This window comes from Eubalaena glacialis, chromosome 2 (genome assembly GCF_028564815.1).
Source record: "Eubalaena glacialis isolate mEubGla1 chromosome 2, mEubGla1.1.hap2.+ XY, whole genome shotgun sequence".
NCBI lineage: Eukaryota > Metazoa > Chordata > Mammalia > Artiodactyla > Balaenidae > Eubalaena > Eubalaena glacialis.
Window position 1 is genome coordinate 64,232,918 of NC_083717.1, and position 21,034 is coordinate 64,253,951.

The window sequence follows — 21,034 nt, forward strand, 5'->3', positions numbered from 1 at the left end:
AACGTGCGGAAAGCTACCCTTCAAGATAATGCAGCAGAGTTGGGTTCTGTGTGGAAGTGAAGAGACTGGCCTTTCCCTGGCTCTACAGCAGCAAAACATACACCCAGAGTATCTCAAAATCTCCTTCTTAAACAACTCTCTCAGCGTTGGTCCCAACTCCTTTCCCCACAAGGGCTCAAAATCAATCCAAGATGCTGAACAGATGTCATCCTGTTCCATAGCATGAACGTTGATTCAAACAAATGCCTGGCTGGATTACCAACTCTTGTTTTCCTAAGTTTGGGCTGAATCAGAATGTCCCATCACACTTTCCTCCCAGTATACGGTCTCCCCACCCACCCCAACTTGTTGAAACCTATTCTTTATTTCAGCTGGTGGGAACGACTAGCTAGGTTACGTCCATGCTTTAGCAACATAGTCTTCCTTCTGCAAAAGTGTTACTTGACTCTCTGTCTATTAGTACTTAGCCTACTGCCTGAAAAGAATAGTATTTAATGTTGAATCAATGAGTGAGCAACGCATTTTTATATTAAATACAGAGGTTGATACAGAGAACAGAACGTTTAGCACTGTCAGAGGGAAATTAGGGAAGGTTTACTGGAAAAGACAATGTCTTAGCTGGATTTTAAAGGAATTTGACAAATAAACAAGTGGAAGGGAATGTGAAACAAAGAGAATAGTATGTCTCAAGGCAGAAAGCCATGAACACCATGAAGTTCTCAGGGCACTAGAAGCAGGGTGGTTCTACTGCGTGCAAAATCAAAGATGAGGGTTGAGGGTTGCATATAGAGGTAAGGGCTAGATCACAAAGAGTCTTTTATGCCATGCTATGCAATTATATTGTGAAGTTTTAATTGCTGGGATACTCTAGCCCTACTGGCATGATTATAAGAAAGACTTTTGCAGCTGCATCAAACTGACTTGTACAGCATGTCTGTTAGATACACGTGTATGGCTAGAGAGCTAGCATAGGCTGTGAATAGACAGGCCTGTGTTTCCATCCTGGTTAAGCACTTACTTAGTTCCGACACTTACTGGCCAAGTTCCTTTGGGAAATTTCCTTAACCTCACTGAACTTCAGTTCCCTCATTTCTAAAACTGGGATAATAATCATTCCTGTCTCATAGAATTAATGTGAAGATGAAATGAGATAACACACATAACGCTCTTAGCACAGTGCCTTCATAACAGCACAATCAATATTATTATTGATGTATATTGATATTATTGATAAATATACTATCAATGGTGAGCAATTAATACATGCTTGCTAAATACTATCTATTATTATTATGTTTTAACTGTCTTTCCAAGATTGCTCGAGCATGGCCTTGGCACAGGCCACCGTGAGACAGATGAAATACTTGTGTTAATGGAAAGGATGCGTCACCCCTCACCCCTCTAGTAGCAGCACTAAACAAGCACATTACCAAAGAGATGATACCGATGTAAGGAGGTCATTTTGCGAACAGTGTCTGATTTGGCAAATAATGCAACCCTCTAGCTATTAAAGGAATAGGTCAGGCACCATTCAACTCCCAGGCCTATTTCAAGGCCTATTTCAGCACTACCAAAAAGGCAGATGTTCAGGCCAGCTTGGAACTTGCTAGGGCCTGGGATGCATATGACAAAACAAGCATTTATTCACATCTTATGGCTGTGTATATTGTGATTCACCTACTTTAAAAAGCAATTTGGGGTCGCCAGTCTGTGCCACCACCTCCGCTTCCAGGCCGGTGGTGCCCCAGGGGAAGCATGGCCATGGACAGTGGACCGAGTGCTTTGAGCACAGAATGATACTATGTGGAGCTGCTGCAGAAACAATATCATGATGGCTATTTATGTTCCCTGCTGCTCCCTGCAGAATCCCAAAGCTCTGCTCTTGCATTGAGGGCCTTCGATGTGGAACTGGCTCAGGCTGATAAAGACTCGGCCTCTGAGAAAACAATTGGACTGATGTGAATGCAGTTTTGAAAAAAAAACTGTGGACTATATATACTGTGATAATCCGCCCCATCAGCCTGTGGCTATTGAACTACGGCAGGTCTGCACACCAGCAGAGCAGGCCCTGTTTCTGGGCCCCAGATTGACTTCACAGAGCCCCAGTAAGATGGAAAGCCAGGCCCCCACATGAGGGACTGAGAAGAAAAAGTGGATGGGAAGCTGCTGTCAAAAGACATAATCTGACCAAAAAATGGCTTCGAAAAATCACTGATGAAGGAGAAAAAAGTTTGGATGACACAGCATATCATAATACACAGAAACTGTACAGTTATGCAGAAAACACACAGAGCTCTCTTCCTTATTTAAGACTAGAAGTACTGGGTATACAGGATCTTGGTGCAGATCATGCCACAAGTCACACTGGAAAAGCACAAGGAATTGTCATATACGTAAGAGCAATGTCCTATCATAGTGGCCGAAGAATGGTGTTCCTTCCCTCAGATATTTGTGTGTTTGACAAATACAACACATGGTGTTTCACAAGAGGATTTTCTACAGAAGAACCAATGATAAAAATGTGAGAGACATAATATACGTCATTACTAGCCAGGCATATTTGTACTTAAAGCATGCTAGGTCCTTCCACAAAGTGAAAGTGAAAACTTCCTGCCTTTCTTCAGGATGCTTTGGAGGACTATTTAAAGAAAATTCAATAGGTGGATTTTGATATATTCTACCCATCTTGATAGCAGAAAAATACATTACTTCCATTATCTTTGTATACTCAGTCATAGAGAAAAAGATATTAAAATAATTTTATGGTACTGAAAAAAAAAGCAATTTCGGTTAGAAAAAACGTAATGTAACATCTTTGTGACCTTGAAGTAGACCAAGATTTTTTCTTTTTTTAAACAGGACACAAGGGACTTCCCTGGTGGTCCAGTGGTAAAGAATCCACCTTCCAATGCAGGGGACGTGGGTTAGATCCCTGGTCGGGGAACTAAGATCCCCCATGTTGCAGGGCAACTAAGCCTGCGCGCCACAACTACTGAGCCCCGATGCCTCAACGAGAGAGCCCACGTGCCACAAACTACAGAGCCCACGTGCTCTGGAGCCTGTGCACCACAACCAGAGAGAGAAAACCCACATGCCACAACTAGAGAGAAGCCCATGCGCTGCAACGAAGAGTCCACATGCCACAACTAAGACCCAACAGAGCCAAGAAAGGAAGGAAGGAAGGAAGGAAGGAAGGAAGGCTAGCTATCAAAGCCTTATTTAAACAGGACATGAAAAAGCATTAACCACAAAGGAAAATTTTGATAAATTGAATTATGCTGAAATTAAGAACTTCTGTTCACCGGAAGATACCATTGAGAGAGTAAAAAGACAATCCACAGAGTGGGGTAAGATATTGCAACGTTTATATCTAACAAAGGGCTTGTAGCAGGAATATATTAAGAACTCTTACAAATCAATAGGAAAGAAAACAACCTACTAGGAAAATGAGCAAAGTCCTTAATTAATGCTTTGCGAGACATCAAAATGGGCAATAAACATATAAAAAGGTGCTCAATTTCATTAGTCATCAGGGAAATGCAAATTAAAACCACAATGCAATATCACTACACTTCCATCAGAATGGCTCTAATGAAAAAGTATTGGCAAGTATGTGGAGCAACTGTAACACTCATACGCTTCTTTTGGTAGTGTGTATTGGTAGAATCACATTGAAAAACTACTTCGCAGTATCTGCTGGAGCTGAATAAACACATGCCCTTTTCAATGTACGTAGGTATGCAAAAGGAAAGCGTCCTTATGTCCACCAAAAGACATGTATAGTGCTCCCAGCAACACTTTTTATAATAGCCCCAAACTGGGAACTACCCAATTGCCCAGCAGCAGAAGAATGGAAAATTGTGGTACATTCATACAAGGAAATACTATACAGCAATATGAGTAATCTACAAGCACATGAAATATGGATAAATCTCATAAATGTAATGCTGAGCAAAAGAAGCCAGACACAAAAGAGTATATATGTATGATTCCACTCAAATGAAGGGCAAAACTGGCAAATCAGTGTTGTCAGAAGTCAGAAATACCCTTGGGAGGAAAATGACTAAGGACTAGGAGGGGACATGCAAGGGACTTTTGGGGTGCTGGAGATGTTCTATTTCTTGATCTGGGTACTGATTACCAGAGTTCTATATTTATGTTATACTTTAATAAAGAGTTAAAAAAATTAGATACATATATCAAGAATCTTTTTTTAAATCAAGAATCTTAAAAATGTATCTTTTGTCTTGGTAATTTCACCTCTAGGAATCTATAAAATCAATATTTTATTGTTATAGCTTATTTATATAACCTTATCTACTAGGAACTGTGCTACGTGCTTTACATACATTAACTCACTTGTTTGATTTTTTTTGAGTAAATTTATTTATTTATTTTTTGGCTGTGTTGGGTCTTCGTTGCTGCACACAGGCTCTCTCTAGTTGCGGTGAGCGGGGGCCACTCTTCGTTGCGGTGCGTGGGCTTCCCATTGCAGTGGCTTCTCTTGCTGCGGAGCACGGTCTCTAGTCGTAGTTGTGGCTCGCGGGCTCTAGAGTGTAGGCTCAGTAGTTGTGGCGCACGGGCTTAGTTGCTCCGCAGCATGTGGGATCTTCCCGGACCAGGGCTCAAAACCATGTCCCCTGCATTGGCAGGCGGATTCTTAACCACTGCGCCACCAGGGAAGCCCAACCCACTTGCTTTTGTGAATCAAAAATTTCCATTTTATTTCCTAATTTCTTATTGCTAACATAAAAATAAGCTATCTTTTTCTATGTATTTATCTTTTATCAGGACACTTGACTGAATTATTTTCATTCTAATAGCTTCTTTGGATAATTCTCTTGAATTTTCTAAGTAAACATCATATCATCTGCAAATAATGATAATTCTGTCTTTTCCTCTACAAAATGTGTCTTATTGCACTGATTGGACAGTTTTATTAAGGATAGTGGGCATCCTTATCTTACTCTTGACTTTAGTGGAATGAACTCTATTGCTTTTCGTTTCATATGTACATTCATTTTCATGTTAAAAAAGTTTCATTCTATTTCTATTTCATCAAGATTTTTAATTTAGAAGAGCTGTATCAAATTCCTTCTGAACCTCTAGAATATGGTCTTTCTTTTTTAATCTATTTAACATAAACATTGCCTTAATACATTTCATATTGTTTAACTAGTTTTGCATTCCTGTAATAAAATATGTTTGGACAGGATATATTATTCTTCTGATATACTTCTAGGAGTATTTGTTTTTATAGTTGGCCCAAGAATTATTTAGAATTTTAAAAGTATATCTACATGTTTAGATTTTTTTTTCTCCCCCTTAATTTTGATATATTATGGTCAAAGAACATGTCCTATAAGAATTCAAAAAAGTAATGTTTACCTTTTTGCCAGTTTTTCTAAATGTCCTGTGGACATTTAATAACAACGTATGAGACACAAAATTTTAAATGTATTTGTGAGGGATATAAGATTCTAAACCTATTATAATTAAGTTATTAATGATATCATTCAAAATGTTCCTATTCTTATTCTCTCTGCACTTGATAAAATATTCTCAGAGAAATGTTAAATGTCTCACTATGATTATAATTTTTTCTTTTCCCTTATATTTCTTCTGGTTTTTGCTTTATATATATTTGTTAGGTGTCTAATCGTTTATGATGTCTATCTTCTTTGTGAATTGTACCTTTTATCATTAAAAATATTCTTCTTTGTTCCATTTAACTTCTGTGTGTCTTGGGCTTTTTCACATGTTAATAAATGCCTTCCTTGCTCTCTTTTTGTTTGCATTTTCTGGTACATCTCTGACCATTCTTTTAGTGTCATCATTTTGGTTTCATTTAAAATGTCTCTTATCAACAATATTTAGACTGTTCTTTGCTCAATTTGAGAGTCTTCATCTTTTAATGGGGTGATCTAACCTATTTACACATAGGGTGATAGTTTAGATAGATTGGGCTTATTTCTACCCTCTTATTCTTTGTATTTTTGGTTAATTATATATTCATGTTACTTCCTCCTGTCCCTATTATTTTTCCAGAATGATCCAGCTTCTTTTTCTATAATGATGTGGAAGTCATGTATCCTGTTTCTATCTTACTAGAGCTTATCTGTCAATTTTATTAGATACATCTTCTAAGAAATTAATTTCAAGGCATCAACAGTAGCAATGAAAAGATAAATACTAATGTTGGAAGAGAGTAATGAAATGGGCATTTTTACACATTATTGTTGGGAATGTAAAATCTTATCCCATGTTTCCAGGTGTTTATAGTGAGGGGGTGGGGAAAGTAGCCCTGATTACGTGGCTTAAACCAGGGAGGGCCTGGGGCTATCTCAGTCTCATCCAAGCTACCAAACTGATGGATGAAATTTCCAAATGAAAAGCCAAGTATTCTTGGTGAGAAATGATGAATACAGATGTTGGCATGGCAACCAGTAACCTCTACAAGGGTCACTGTAGCATTGTTTACAACTGAGAAAACTTGGAAGCAACCTAAATGTGCATCATAGGGAATTGGTTAAATTATGGAACATGCGCACTATTCTTCTGTTCTTCTGGGGAGATCAAGAGAATCTTGATTTGGGAATTCCCTGGTGGTCCATTGGTTAGAATTCAGCTCTCTCACTGCCGGGGCCCCAGGTTCCCGGGTTTGATCACTGGTCGGGGAACTAAGAACCCGTATGCCTGATGGCGCGGCCCAAAATAATAGAATCTTGATTTGCACAGAGCTTTGGAAGATAGTGGGGTCTCCAGAGGCATAGATAGGAGAATAAGAAGACCCTGGGGCTAGAAAGTCATGGAAAATTTTGGGTCTTGTGCAATGAATGTCAAGTCATGAGGGAATAGATATTATAAGGAAGTTCAAGTAACTGACAAGCAAAGAGGAAAACTGACCAGAGGAGCAGATATTCAGAGAGGAACAGAAAAGTCATGAGAGTAGTCAGGCCCTTGATTTCTGCTCTTTCTGAAGTTTGGTTTTCTGCTTTTTTGGGTTGTTACGTATATCACTTCAGTAGACCTCCTTTTCCCTGAAATAACATGAGTCCCTATTCCTTGCAAGCAAAAGGCATGTCATGGAGATAAAATCAACATATTGTGACAGTGTGAGGGCTTCTTATGACAGACCTGTATTTAAAGATAAGAGGCAAGTCAAATTATCTGGTAAGCCCTTTATCCTCATCTACATCTCTGAGCTCAGCCTACTCTACTAGCTGCCATCCCTCCTCTGTGCTCCTTTTGTCCCTCACAAACTTTCTCTCACCAAAGTCCTCTTTCTCCCTAATTTTTAGCCTTCCTTCCTTTTTCCCTTGACTATTTCATATGATCTCAACTGTCATCTTTGAGCAGATGATGCCCAGAGCTCTTTTGAGCTCCCAGCCTGTATTTCCTTGGCCCTGCTGGACATTCCAACTCTGCTGTCCTTCCGTCTCCTCCAAAGCAGCATGTCTCAGAGCTCATTATCTTTTTTCCAAAACTGGCTCTTCCTTTTGTATTCAGTTAATGGCACCATGATTCCCTCGGGAAACCAGACTGGTACACCTTTTTCTCTCCTTTTTCCCTTGTCCCCATCCCTACTTCACCCAGTTAGTTGCTGAGTTCTGTCATTTTGTATCTGAAACATTACTGCATTTAACCCATATCCCTCTTTCCCACTGTCACTCCTTTTGCTCAGATCTGTTTTGTTTTTAAAAATTTTTTGGCCATGCTGCGTGGTATGCAGGATCTTAGTTCCCTGACCAGGGATTGAACCTGAGCCCCCTGCATTGGAAGCACGGAGTCTTAACCACTGGACCACCAGGGAAGTCCCATCAGATCTACTGAAAGTTCCCTCAGGGCTTTAGTTTTTCTAATTTTCTGACCATAGAAAACCACCTGTGTAAATATCCAGGCAATTTTTTTTTTTTAAAGTCTATGTGTAGGCTAGGATTGGATAGATATAGGACGAGGCTAGTTATAGCAAGAAATGTATGTCTAGAGTTAGGGAAAGTTGTTAAGAATTAGTTAGGGAGGGGCTACCCTGGTGGCGCAGTGGTTAAGACTCCACACTCTCAAAGGAGGGGGTCTGGATTCGATCCCTAGTCAGGGAACTAGATCCCACATGCATGCCACAACTAAGAGTTTGCATGCCACAACTAAGGAGTCCACAAGCTGCAACTAAGGAGCCTGCCTGCTGCAACTAAGACCCGGCGCAACCAAAAAAAAAAAAAAAGAATTAGGGAGTAAGCCTGAAAAGATAACTAGAATAGTTATATGACTAAATAGGAGAGAAGAGGGGATAAGGCTCAAAACAAAGACAAACTGGACACAGAAATATTTTTAGTATCCCCAAGGAATGCTGTACATGTTTAGTAGTGGTAAATCGGATAGCATTCTGTAATTCTGGAAACAGCATGGGAGGAGCTGGAGGTAACAGGGTACAGCAGAGGTAGGGATGGCTCCATGCGAATTGGGATGGGTCTAAGGAGAGTCAGGGAGCATAGATAATTTGGGCCATCTCCACTTCTGTAAACTTTGACAAATTAAACAACGCTTAAGTCTCACTGGTCTGGCTAGCCAATGTGGAAGAGGAAAAATGAAGCCATCGATCTCAGGTGAATTGGGGTCTGCATTTCCTGAGCCCCATAGCATGTGAGAATGGTCAGGTTGTTTTAGAGAGCTCCGAGCCAATAGGCTCAGCCTCAGCCTCAACCTCAGCCTCAGCCCCAATCTACCTGCACACGGCTTTCCCCATTTGATTCCTCCTATATAAGTTAACAGATTAATCTTAGCAAATTTCAGCTCTGGTCTTGTCACTTTTCAGCTAAAGAAATTTCGCTAGCTTCCCATAGACTCAAGAGTAAAATCCCAATACAATCTTCAGCCTAGCTTTCCAGGAAGTACAATAGATGTAAAAGCAATAGATTTTGGCATGGAAGGCCTGGGTCCAAATACTGGTTCTGACAACTATCCATGGGGCCTTGGTCAAGTTATTTTAATTGTCAGAGCCTGCTTCCTCATCTGTAAAATGTAGATGATACTCAATTTCACACAGTTGTTATGAGAGATAAAGAAGATAACATGTATCTAGTACACAGTACCTTGATCAATAATTTCCTTTCCTTACTTCATTACCCAGCTTCAACTTACTTTTTCTAAAATCATTTTTATCCGTATTTCTCTTTATGCACTATTGGTTCTAGTAAAACAGAATTGCTCACATCCCTGGTATCACACAGATTCTTCAGAGATCTCTGCCTAGGTTCGTTTGCCATTTCATTCTATTCATTCAAAAATATCCATTAAATGACTATGATGTGCCAGGTGCTGTTCCAGAACCTGGGGATCATAAAGTGAACAAGTTACATGGAGTTTTCCTTCTAGACTGCAGTCCTTCTCCATGGATTGCTCTTTCCTCTACACAATGAAATTCTGTCTTTCAAAATTTAATACAAATGCTTCCTCATTCATGCATTCATTCAACAAATACTTGCTGAACACTTACTATGTGCAGATTCCTGGCTCAGGTAGTAAAGATACAACTGTGGAAAAGATACCACTCATTCAGCATGTGGTCTGTGGAAAACATAGACAAGTAAAGAGGCTACAATGAGGGTGCCATAAAGAAACATCCTAGAGGAGATGTCTAAGTGCTTCCCAAAGTTTCTCACATCAGAGCACACACAGGTGATTGTTCTTGGCTGGAGATGACTGACCAGGATGTCTAGCTACCCCAGGCTCTGCCTGGCCACCCCAAGGATTGAGGGGAGGGTGTGGTCACTGTCTCAGCACACTGGTACTCCATTCACTACATACTTGTTGGTCTGGTCTAGGCTAAGACCTGAAGGATAAGTAGATGCTAAATAGGAGAAGAGATATTCTGGGCCTTTCACTTATTTAACAAGTCTTTATTAAGAATCTACTATGTGCCAGACACTGTGCCCAGGGCTAGGAATACAACAGTGAACACAGAACCTGCCCTTAAGGAACTTTTACTTAAGGGATACAGACAAATGGACAGGCAATTACAATATTGAGGTAAGTGCTCTGATGGAGATAAGCTCAGAGGGCTATGGGATCTTACCCAGGTGTGAGAAGTCAGAGATTTACAGGGTGGTAAAATATAACTTTAGACCTTCAAGTAAGTGGTGGGAATGGGAGGTGGGAAAGGCATTCCAAGGAGAAGGGAATATGGTAGAAGTGAGATAATCACGGCACATTTTCGCCTTGCTATCCCCAAAAACCCTATGCTCAATATGCCATCTTCTTCCACACCTCTATGCTTTGCCCATGCTCCCCTTCCCTGCCAACTCATGTTCTGGAAGCCAGCTCAAGCCACTTCCTCTTTGAAAGACTTCCCCAGGCAAAATTAGTCATTCCCTCCTCTCTCCTTCTACACTGATGACTCTACTTTATGAACCAAAAATCTGGACACATTGTCTGACAGTGAATTCTTTTTCTGATATGTAATTTTATTAGATGCTATAGATATGGAAATTAAATCATGTTTTATTCATTTAACAAGTTGTCTTTAGTAAACAGAAAAATAGAGAAAACAACCAGATATTATATACCATATATTATCTGTGTCATTATTTTTGTTATTCATCTACTGTCAAAATTGATGGCAATGTTGTGTATATACAAATCTAAAGAGTTTATAATGTTAAATAACTGTTAATTTTAATTTTTGCTACTATTTCTATGCTAGGCTCTGAACATTTACTTGTATTATGATGATTTTTTTTAACTTTTAATGGTTGTTCATTACTTTTCTGATTGATATACTGTCAGAGAGGATAACTGGAATAATATGTTTGGAATATTCTCTCAACAATAATCTCTAAGTATTTTCATTAGTAATTTTTACAGTCTCCTTATTTGGGTCCAGTTCCTTCATTTTGTGACTCTTCTATGTAAATTACTTCTCTCTCCTGGTACTGTGCTCTGATAATACAGTGGTGAGCAAGGAAGACAGGGTCCCTGACTCAGTAAATAACTGTGTTCTCACTGATCTGCCCTCAAGCCTCTCGTGTATTAACCCCTCTGCTTCTGAGCAGATCCACTATTTCCTGGATCTACAGCTCTCTTCCTTTCCCACTGCTATAGTTCAAGGTCTTATTATCTTCCACCTCCAATTAAAAAAAAAAAAAAAAAGCCCTCCCTAACTGGTTTCTTATCCATCCGACTATTCAACATGAGATTTCTAAAATGCAAATCTTTGGGCTGATTTTCAATTGCCCACAAAATTAAGTCCTGACTCTCGGACTTCCTACGTAAACCCCTGCGGAACTTCTCTCTGGGTGTAAGACCTGTCTTATCTCTGGGTATTCTCCAGCTTGCACCCAAAGTTCAAGCAATGTCTTACTGCTTGCAGTAAGTACAGGACCTACCTGTTCGCGGAGTTTTGTCTGCGAGGAGAGGATTTGGAGGCGGTTACTAGGAGATTATCAACCATTAAAGGAAGAGCCTACACCAGAGGCTGGAAATGGGACGCCTCAAGCTTGCTGTGAAAGTACACGTTTATTCCCCAGTCGTAAGTATATCCCATTTTTGTGATCTTATGATGCCCTCTCTAGCTGAGCCATTCTTACTACCTAATTCCAGCCCCTTTCTGACCCACAGCATCAAAAGGAGCTGTGCTTTTAAGCCTCCATTTTTCTGTTTCTTAAGTTCCCTGGGCCTGGGACGTCCTTTACCTCCCAGCAGGCCTCGCGATCTCTTATTCCGTGTTCACGATTCGGGAAACTTTCCTTTCTAGCTCGCCCACTCGGCCTCCCCACGTGGGGCTTCTACCCTCTGGTGCGCTTATAGTTCTGTGATCGCAGGCCTGGCACCTGCGGTGGTGCATTTAGCTACTGCTCCACCAGGCCCGTGAACCGCCTGCACCTGAACCATCGCCGATGCCCCGCACCATCCACTGCACGCCACAGGATCTCCGGGCTCACGCCGGGACTGGAGCGACGGGGAATCGGTCCTCCTGGGTCGCTGCTGAAGAGCTGCCTCCGGTCACGTGACGCGCCGGTTGTCACGCGGGGGCGGCTCACCTGACCAGGGTGTCACGTGGCCCGGCCCGCTGGGCGAGAGGAGAGCGGCGGGCCATGGTAGGCTCCACGCTCTGGTTTTCTCTGCTGCTGGCGGCAGCGTTCGCTGGGCGGGCGACGGCCCTGTGGCCATGGCCCCAGTACATCCAAACCTCCGAGCGGCGCTACACCATCTTCCCGCACAGCTTCCAATTCCAATACCACGTCAGTTCGGCCGCGCAGGTGGGCTGCTCCGTCCTCGACGAGGCCTTCCAACGCTACCGTGACCTGCTCTTCGGTTCCGTGTCCTTCCACTTTCCCCAACCCATGGGTGAGTCGGACCTGCCCCGTCTCGTTCCCGGGCTCCGAGAGGGCCTGCCTTGGGACAACTCCCCCAAACCTCCTGAAACGCCCTTCCTTTGGCTGTTGACCAACCCTCTAGTCTATCCCAGTCCTCTAGCCTCCACTTCCACCTGCCCTTTTTCTCCAGCTGTCCTCTCAGCCTCCCCAAGGATTAGTCCCCCACCTCCATTCACTTCTTCACCGAGCTGACTCCTGCGGCCAGGGCTTATCCGGAATCCTGCCCTCGGGCTATGTATTTCACCAAAAATGTCTGCTTTAGGACTACAGTTCATTCAGGATAGCAAATTACTGAAAATACGGTGCCAGTAGACATCTGACTGTGTTCAGGTGTCCAGGGTCCTAGTGAGGCTGTGACCAGGGTTGGGGAGAGGAGACCAGAGCTGACACTCAAAATTGGTAAGACAAGAGAGATATGCAAAATTACATAAAAGTATCTGACACATAACATATTAGGTAAATGTTTAAACTGTGAGAAAAATCATAGAACACTTGCATAAGGAAATGTGTTTTGAGCAGCCACTTAAAGTGAGGTGGTGGATGGACAGAAATTGGCCAGAACGGAAAGGATGGTATTCGAGGAAGGAAGGCAGGCTTAGGCAGAAACACAAAGGGTTATGACTGAGCTCAAAGTGCTTGGCTGGTGTGTGCAATGAGGGTGGGGGGGCTGGGGAGGGGTGAGGTTGGGGAGAGTGTGGGATTGAAATGATGAGTCGGGAGTGCTTTGGATATGGGTTTCATCTGAAATAGCAGGGGCTGGCAGTTTTCTTTAAGGCAGCTGCTGAAAATTGTGTTTGAGGGTGATTATTTCACAGCAAATAGAAGAGTAGAGTCATGAATGGAGTCAGCAATGCAAAGAAATAAAATTCTACCTTATGGGCTTAAAATTTAGAATTTTCTCGAAACTCTCCTGGAATCTAGTTCTCTGGTTATGAGGTATAGGTGTTTATGGAGGGAAGCCATATTTATGGTTGAGCCATACGGTAGTGTCATTTTTTCTAGCGTTTCAAGTATGCTTAAATTACTTTCAAAAGTTCTCATGTGAGGGACTTCCTTGGTGGTGCAGTGGTTAAGAATCCACCTGCCAATGCAGGGGATATGGGTTCGAGCCCTGTCCGGGAAGATCCCACATGCCGTGGAGCAACTAAGCCCGTGCGCCACAACTACTGAGCCTGTGCTCCAGAGCCCGCGAGCCACAACTACTGAGCCCGCATGCCACAACTGCTGAAGCCCGCGCGCCTAGAGCCTGTGCTCCGCAACAAGAGAATCCACCTCAACGAGAAGCCCGCGCATCACAACAAAGATTAGCCCACGCTCACCACCACTAGAGAAAGGCCGCACGCAGCAATGAAGACCCAATGCAGCCAAAAAATATATATATATAATTAATTAATTAATTTTTAAAAAGATGTTTAAAAAGTGTTGTCATTTGATATGTAGCATTAAAAGTATTTAATCCAAAAAATGGCACTTAGAGTGTGACAGATGATTTAGGGAAAGAAATAGCATCGAAGGTAGTTCTTCACTGGTAAGATGCATTAGGCCAAGGAGGGTAAAAGGTATGCTCTTGTGTCCATGGTCGATCACATACTTCTCTGAATCCTTCATGACAAGTAATAGAATGCTTCACATAAAACTGGCACTCAGAATATGTTTATTTTGATATAGAAAAGTTAGAGACTGACTTAAATCTGTCACCTAATTGGTGGTTTGGTATGTGCCTATTCCAGTGCTGGGCACTCGGTGGTTACAGGAAAAATATATGACCCAGTCCCAAGCTTTGCAGTCCAACTGGGGAATATGAAGCAAAAGGATACAGTGTGTTTAAAATGCTTAACAGACACAGGGAACTACATTCAATATCCTGTAATAAACCCTAATGGAAAAGAATATATGTATCGATATATATGTATAACTGAATCACTTTGCTATACACCAGAAACTAACACAACATTATAAATCAACTATACTTTAATAAAATAAAAGGCTTAAAAGGTACTTAGAATGTTTGCTAGTATTATATAAATTAGGATAATTCCTGTACTTATAAAAATTAAGCCTTTACCTGCATTGCTATAGGACTAGAGTTGAATCAAGAAAAGAGAAATAGGGAGGTTATGTGACAATGGTGTGCTGTAAATTCCCTAATGAAATAGATTTGGAGACAGATAAGAAACTAAATAAAATGTTTATTTCAATTTATTACCTCCCTGTAAATGAATTTGCTCTATTAGTTGAGGGGTCTTATCCACTGACATAATGAAAGGTGTTTTGGATGCACATTACCAAAGATAGACAAGTAACTTCCTTCTCTGATGTTCCTCCTATGGAGCCTTCTCTTTGGAATACAGGTTCCTGGACAGGCTTTCAAATGACTTGAGCCATAATCCTGTTTCTGCAAAAAGAAGGAAGAATCTATGGAGGAAAACAACATCAACAAAGCCCAAACTGTAGTATATTTCCCTATGGGGTTGATTTTAGTAAAGAAAACAACATATGCAAGTTAAAACTTAGCTAAAGCTTCTCCTCCAGATAACTTCCTTCCTTGTAGGCTTTGGGCCAGTGTCTTTCTTTCTTTTTTTTTTTTTTTTAAATATTTGAATTTTATTGTATTTATTTTTTTATACAGCAGGTTCTTATTAGTTATCTGTTTTATACGTATTAGTGTATATATGTCAATCCCAATCTCCCAATTCATCACACCACCACCACCCCCCACTTTCCCCCCTTGGTGTCCATACGTTTGTTCTCTACATCTGTGTCTCTATTTCTGCCCTGCAAACCGGTTCATCTGTACCATTTTTCTAGGTTCCACATATATGCGTTAATAAACGATATTTGCTTTTCTCTTTCTGACTTACTTCACTCTCTATGACAGTCTCTAAATCCATCCACATCTCTACAAATGACCCAATTTCGTTCCTTTTTATGGCTGAGTAATATTCCATTGTATATATGTACCACATCTTCTTTATCCATTCGTCTGTCAACGGGCATTTAGGTTGCTTCCATGACCTGGCTATTGTAAATAGTGCTGCAATGAACATTGGGGTGCATGTGTCTTTTTGAATTATGGTTTTCTCTGGGTATATGCCCAGTAGTGGGATTGCTGGATCATATGGTAATTCTATTTTTAGTTTTTTAAGGAACCTCCATACTGTTCTCCTTAGTGGCTGTATCAATTTACATTCCCACCAACAGTGCAAGAGGGTTCCCTTTTCTCCACACCCTCTCCAGCATTTGTTGTTTGTAGATTTTCTGATGATGTCCATTCTGACTGGTGTGAGGTGATGCCTCATTGTAGTTTTGATTTGCATTTCTCTAAATTAGTGATGTTGAGCAGCTTTTCATGTGCTTCTTGGCCTTCTGTATGTCTTCTCTGGAGAAATGTCTTTTTAGGTCTTCTGTCCATTTTTGGATTGGGTTGTTTGTTTTTTTAATATTGAGCTGCATGAGCTGTTTATATATTTCAGAGATTAATCCTTTGTCCGTTGATTCATTTGCAAATATTTTCTCCCATTCTGAGGGTTGTCTTTTCGTCTTGTTTGTAGTGCTTTGCAAAAGCTTTTAAGTTTCATTAGGTCCCATTTGTTTATTTTTGTTTTTATTTCCATTACTCTAAGAGGTGGATCAAAAAAGATCTTGCTGTGATTTATGTTAAAGAGTGTTCTTCCTATGTTTTCCTCTAAGATTTTTATAGTGTCCAGTCTTTCGTTTAGGTCTCTAATCCATTTTGAGTTTATTTTTGTGCATGGTGTTAGGGAGTGTTCTAATTTCATTCTTTTACATGTAGCTGTCCAGTTTTCCCAGCACCACTTATTGAAGAGACTGTCTTTTCTCCATTGTATATCCTTGCCTCCTTTGTCATAGATTAGTTGACCATAGGTGCGTGGGTTTATCTCTGGGCTTTCTATCCTGTTCCATCGATATATATTTCTGTTTTTGTGCCAGTACCATATTGTCTTGATGACTGTAGCTTTGTAGTATAGTCTGAAGTCAGGGAGTCTGATTCCTCCAGCTCCGTTTTTTTTCCCTCAAGACTGCTTTGGCTCTTTGGGGTCTTCTGTGTCTCCATACAAATTTTAAGATTTTTTATTCTAGTTCTGTAAAAAATGCCATCGGTAATTTGATAGGGATTGCGTTGAATCTGTAGATTGCTTTGCGTAGAATAGTCATTTTCACAATGTTGATTCTTCCAATCCAAGAACATGGTATATCTCTCCATCTGTTTGTGTCATCTTTGATTTCTTTCATCAGTGTCTTATAGTTTTCTGAGTACAGATCTTTTACCTCCTTAGGTAGGTTTATTCCTAGGTATTTTATTCTTTTTGTTGCAGTGGTGAATGGGATTATTTCCTGAATTTCTCTTTCTGATCTTTCATTGTTAGTGTATAGGAATGTAAGAGATTTCTGTGCATTTATTCGGTATCCTGCAACTTTAGCAAATTCATTGATTAGCTCTAGTAGTTTTCTGGTGGCATCTTTAGGATTCTCTGTGTATAGTATCATGTCATCTGCAAACAGTGACAGTTTTACTTCTTCTTTTCCAATTTGTATTCCTTTTATTTCTTTTTCTTCTCTGATTGCCATGGCTAGGACTTCCAAAACTATGTTGAATAATAGTGGCGAGCGTGGACAACCTTGTCTTGTTCCTGATCTTTGAGAAAATGCTTTCAGTTTTTCACCATTGAGAATGATGTTTGCTGTGGGTTTGTCATATATGGCCTTTATTATGTTGAGGTAGGTTGCCTCTGTGCCCAATTTCTGAAAACTTTTTATCATAAATGGGTGTTGAATTTTGTCAAAAGCTTTTTCTGCATCTATTGAGATGATCATATGGTTTTTATTCTTCAATTTGTTAATATGGTGTATCACATTGATTGATTTGCCTATACTGAAGAATCCTTGCATCCCTGGGTAAATCCCATTTGATCATGGTGTATGATCCTTTTAATGTGTTGTTGGATTCTGTTTGCTAGTATTTTGTTGAGGATATCTACATCTATATTCATCAGTGATATTGGTCTGTAATTTTCTTTTTTTGTGGTATCTTTGTCTGGTTTTGGTATCAGGGTGTTGATGGCCTCATAGAATGAGTTTGGGAGTGTTCCTTCCTCTACAATTTTTTGGAAGAGTTTGAGAAGGATGGGTGTTAGCTCTTCTCTAAATGTTTGATAGAATTCACCTGTGAAGCCATCGTGTCCTGGACTTTTCTTTGTTGGAAGATTTTTAATCACAGTTTCAATTTCATTACTTGTGATTGGTCTGTTCATATTTTCTATTTCTTCCTGGTTCAGTCTTGGAAGGTTATACCTTTCTAAGAATTTGTCCATTTTTTCCAGGTTGTCCATTTTATTGGCATAGAGTTGCTTGTAGTAGTCCCTTAGGATGCTTTGTATTTCTGCAGTGTCAGTTGTAATATCTCCTTTTTCATTTTTCATTTTATTGATTTGAGTCCTCTCCCTCTTGATGAGTCTGGCTAAAGCTTTATCAATTTTGTTTATCTTCTCAAAGAACCAGCTTGTAGTTTTATTGATCTTTGCTATTGTTTTCTTTGTTTCTATTTCATTTATTTCTGCTCTGATCTTTATGATTTCTTTCCTTCTGCTACCTTTGGGTTTTCTTTGTTTTTCTTTCTCTAGTTCCTTTAGGTGTAAGGTTAGATTGTTTATTTGAGATTTTTCTTGTTTCTTGAGGTAGGCTTGTATAGTTATAAACTTCCCTCTTAGAACTGCTTTTGCTGCATCCCATAGGTTTTGGATCGTCGTGTTTTCACTGTCATTTGTCTCGAGGTATTTTTTGATTTCCTCTTTGATTTCTTCAGTGATGTCTTGGTTATTTAGTAACGTATTCTTTAGCCTCCATGTGTTTGTGTTTTTTACGTTTTTTTTTTCCCCGTAATTGATTTCTAATCTCACAGCATTGTGGTCAGAAAAGATGCTTGATATGATTTCAATTTTCTTAAATTTACTGAGGCTTGATTTGTGACCCAAGATGTGATCTATCCTGGAGAATGTTCCATGTGCACTTGAGAAGAAAGTGTAATCTGCTGTTTTTGGATGGAATGTCCTATAAATATCAATTAAATCTGGTCTATTGTGTCATTTAAAGCTTGTGTTTCCTTATTAATTTTGTTTGGATGATCTGTCCGTTGGTGTAAGTGAGGTGTTAAAGTCCCCCACTATTATTGTGTTACTGTCGATTTCCTCTTTTATGGCTGTTAGCGGTTGCCTTATGTATTGAGGTGCTCCTATGTTGGGTGCATATATATTTATAGTTGTTATATCTTCTTCTTGGATTGACCCCTTGATCATTATGTAGTGTCCTTCCTTGTCTCTTGTAACATTCTTTATTTTAAAGTCTATTTTATCTGATATGAGTATTGCTACTCCAGCTTTCTTTTGATTTCCATGTGCATGGAATATCTTTTTCCATCCCCTCACTTTCAGTCTGTATGTGTCCCTATGTCTGAAGTGGGTCTCTTGGAGACAGCATATATATGGGTCTTGTTTTTGTATCCATTCAGCAAGCTTGTGTCTTTTGGTTGGAGCATTTAATCCATTCACGTTTAAGGTAATTATCGATATGTATGTTCCTATGACCATTTTCTTAATTGTTTTGGGTTTGTTTTTGTAGGTCCTTTTCTTTTCTTGTGTCTCCCACTTAGAGAAGTTCCTTTAGCATTTGTTGTAGAGCTGGTTTGGTGGTGCTGAATTCTCTTAGCTTTTGCTTGTCTGTAAAGCTTTTGATTTCTCCATTGAACCTGAATGAGATCCTTGCTGGGTAGAGTAATCTTGGTTGTAGGTTCTTCCCTTTCATCACTTTAAATATATCATGCCACTCCCTTCTGGTTTGTAGAGTCTCTGCTGAGAAATCAGCTGTTAACCTTATGGGAGTTCCCTTGTATGTTATTTGTCGTTTTCCCCTTGTTGCTTTCAATAATTTTTCTTTGTCTTTAATTTTTGTCACTTTGATTACTATGTGTCTTGGCATGTTTCTCCTTTGGTTTATCCTGCCTGGGACTCTCTGTGCTTCCTGGACTTGGGTGGCTATTTCCTTTCCCATGTTAGGGAAGTTTTCAATTATAATCTCTTCAAATATTTTCTTGTGTCCTTTCTCTCTCTCTTCTCCTTCTGGGACCCCTATAATGCGAATGTTAGTGCATTTAATGTTGTCCCAGAGGTCTCTTAGGCTGTCTTCATTTCTTTTCATTCTTTTTTCTTTATTCTGTTCCACGGCAGTGAATTCCACCATTCTGTCTTCCAGGTCACTTATCCGTTCTTCTGCCTCACTTATTCTGCTATTGATTCCTTCTAGTGTATTTTGCATTTCAGTTATTGTATTGCTCATCTCTGTTTGTTTGTTCTTTAATTCTTCTAGGTCTTTGTTAAACATTTCTTGCATCTTCTCGATCTTTGCCTCCATTGTTTTTCCGAGGTCCTGGATCATCTTCACTGTCATTATTCTGAATTCTTTTTCTGGAAGGTTGCCTATCTCCACTTCATTTAGTTGTTTTCTGGGGTTTTATCCTGTTCCTTCATCTGGTACAAAGTCCTCTGCCTTTTCATTTTGTCTATCTTTCTGTGAATGTGGTTTTCCTTCCACAGGCTGCAGAATTGTAGTTCTTCCTGCTTCTGCTGTCTGCCCTCTGGTGGATGAGGCTATCTAAGAGGCTTGTGCAAGCTTCCTGATGGGAGGGACTGGTGGTGGGTAGCACTGGGTGTTGCTCTGGTGGGCAGAGCTCAGTAAAACTTTAATCTGCTTGTCTGCTGATGGGTGGGGCTGGCTTCCCTCCCTGTTGGTTGTTTGGCCTGAGGCAACCCAACACTGGAGCCTGCCCAGCTCTTTGGTGGGGCTAATGCCGGACTCTGGGAGGGCTCACACCAAGGAGTACTTCCCAGAACTTCTGCTGCCAGTGTCCTTGTCCCCATGGTGAGCCACAGCCACCCCCTGCCTCTGCAGGAGACCCTCCAACACTAGCAGGTAGGTCTGGTTCAGTCTTCTACGGGGTCACTGCTCCTTCCCCTGGGTCCTGATGTGCACACTACTTTGTGTGTGCCCTCCAAGAGTGGAGTCTCTATTTCCCCCAGTCCTGTTGAAGTCCTGCAATCAAGTCCTGCTAGCCTTCAAAGTCTGATTCTCTAGGAATTCCTCCTCCCGTTGCCAGACCCCCAGATTGGGCAGGCTGACGTGGGGCTCAGAACCTTCACTCCAGTGGGTGGACTTCTGTGGTATAAGTGTTCTCCAGTTTGTGAGTCATCCACCCAGCAGTTACGGGATTTGATTTTATTGTGATTGTGCTCCTCCTACCATCTCATTGTGGCTTTTCCTTTGTCTTTGGATGTGGGGTATCTTTTTTGGTGAGTTCCAGTGTCATCCTGTTGATGATTGTTCAGCAGTTGTGATTCTGGTGCTCTCGCAAGAGGGAATGAGCGCACGTCCTTCAACTCTGCCATGTTGAACCAATCTCTCCTCCATTATCTTTTTTGTTTTTTTAATTTTATTTATTTTTTGGCTGTGTTGGGTCTTCGTTGCTGCACATGGGCTTTCTCTAGTTGCTGCGAGCAGGGGCTACTTTTTGTTGCGGTGCATGGGCTTCTCATTGCAGTGGCTTCTCTTGTTGCAGAGCATGGGCTCTAGGCGCTTGGGCTTCAGTAGTTGTG

At 40.7% G+C, this 21,034-nt stretch overlaps 1 protein-coding gene, 1 non-coding gene and 1 pseudogene across 2 annotated transcripts in view; 2 read left to right on the forward strand and 1 right to left on the reverse strand.

Annotated features, from left to right (window-relative positions):
* The first annotated feature begins 1,437 nt into the window (after nt 1–1,437).
* LOC133084611 (NADH dehydrogenase (ubiquinone) complex I, assembly factor 6-like) lies at nt 1,438–2,753 on the forward strand (annotated as a pseudogene).
* A 4,987-nt stretch (nt 2,754–7,740) lies between these two features.
* On the reverse strand, nt 7,741–7,813 carry TRNAW-CCA (transfer RNA tryptophan (anticodon CCA)). Its single transcript has one exon. It is a non-coding gene; the product is annotated as a tRNA-Trp (tRNA).
* A 4,241-nt stretch (nt 7,814–12,054) lies between these two features.
* Nucleotides 12,055–21,034, forward strand: part of HEXA (hexosaminidase subunit alpha) — a 38,787-nt gene continuing 29,807 nt past the window's right edge. The window contains exon 1 of the mRNA XM_061180103.1: nt 12,055–12,342. Within this exon, the coding sequence (XP_061036086.1) occupies nt 12,090–12,342 (253 nt within the window). The 5' untranslated portion in view covers nt 12,055–12,089. The remainder of the gene's footprint in view (nt 12,343–21,034) is intronic.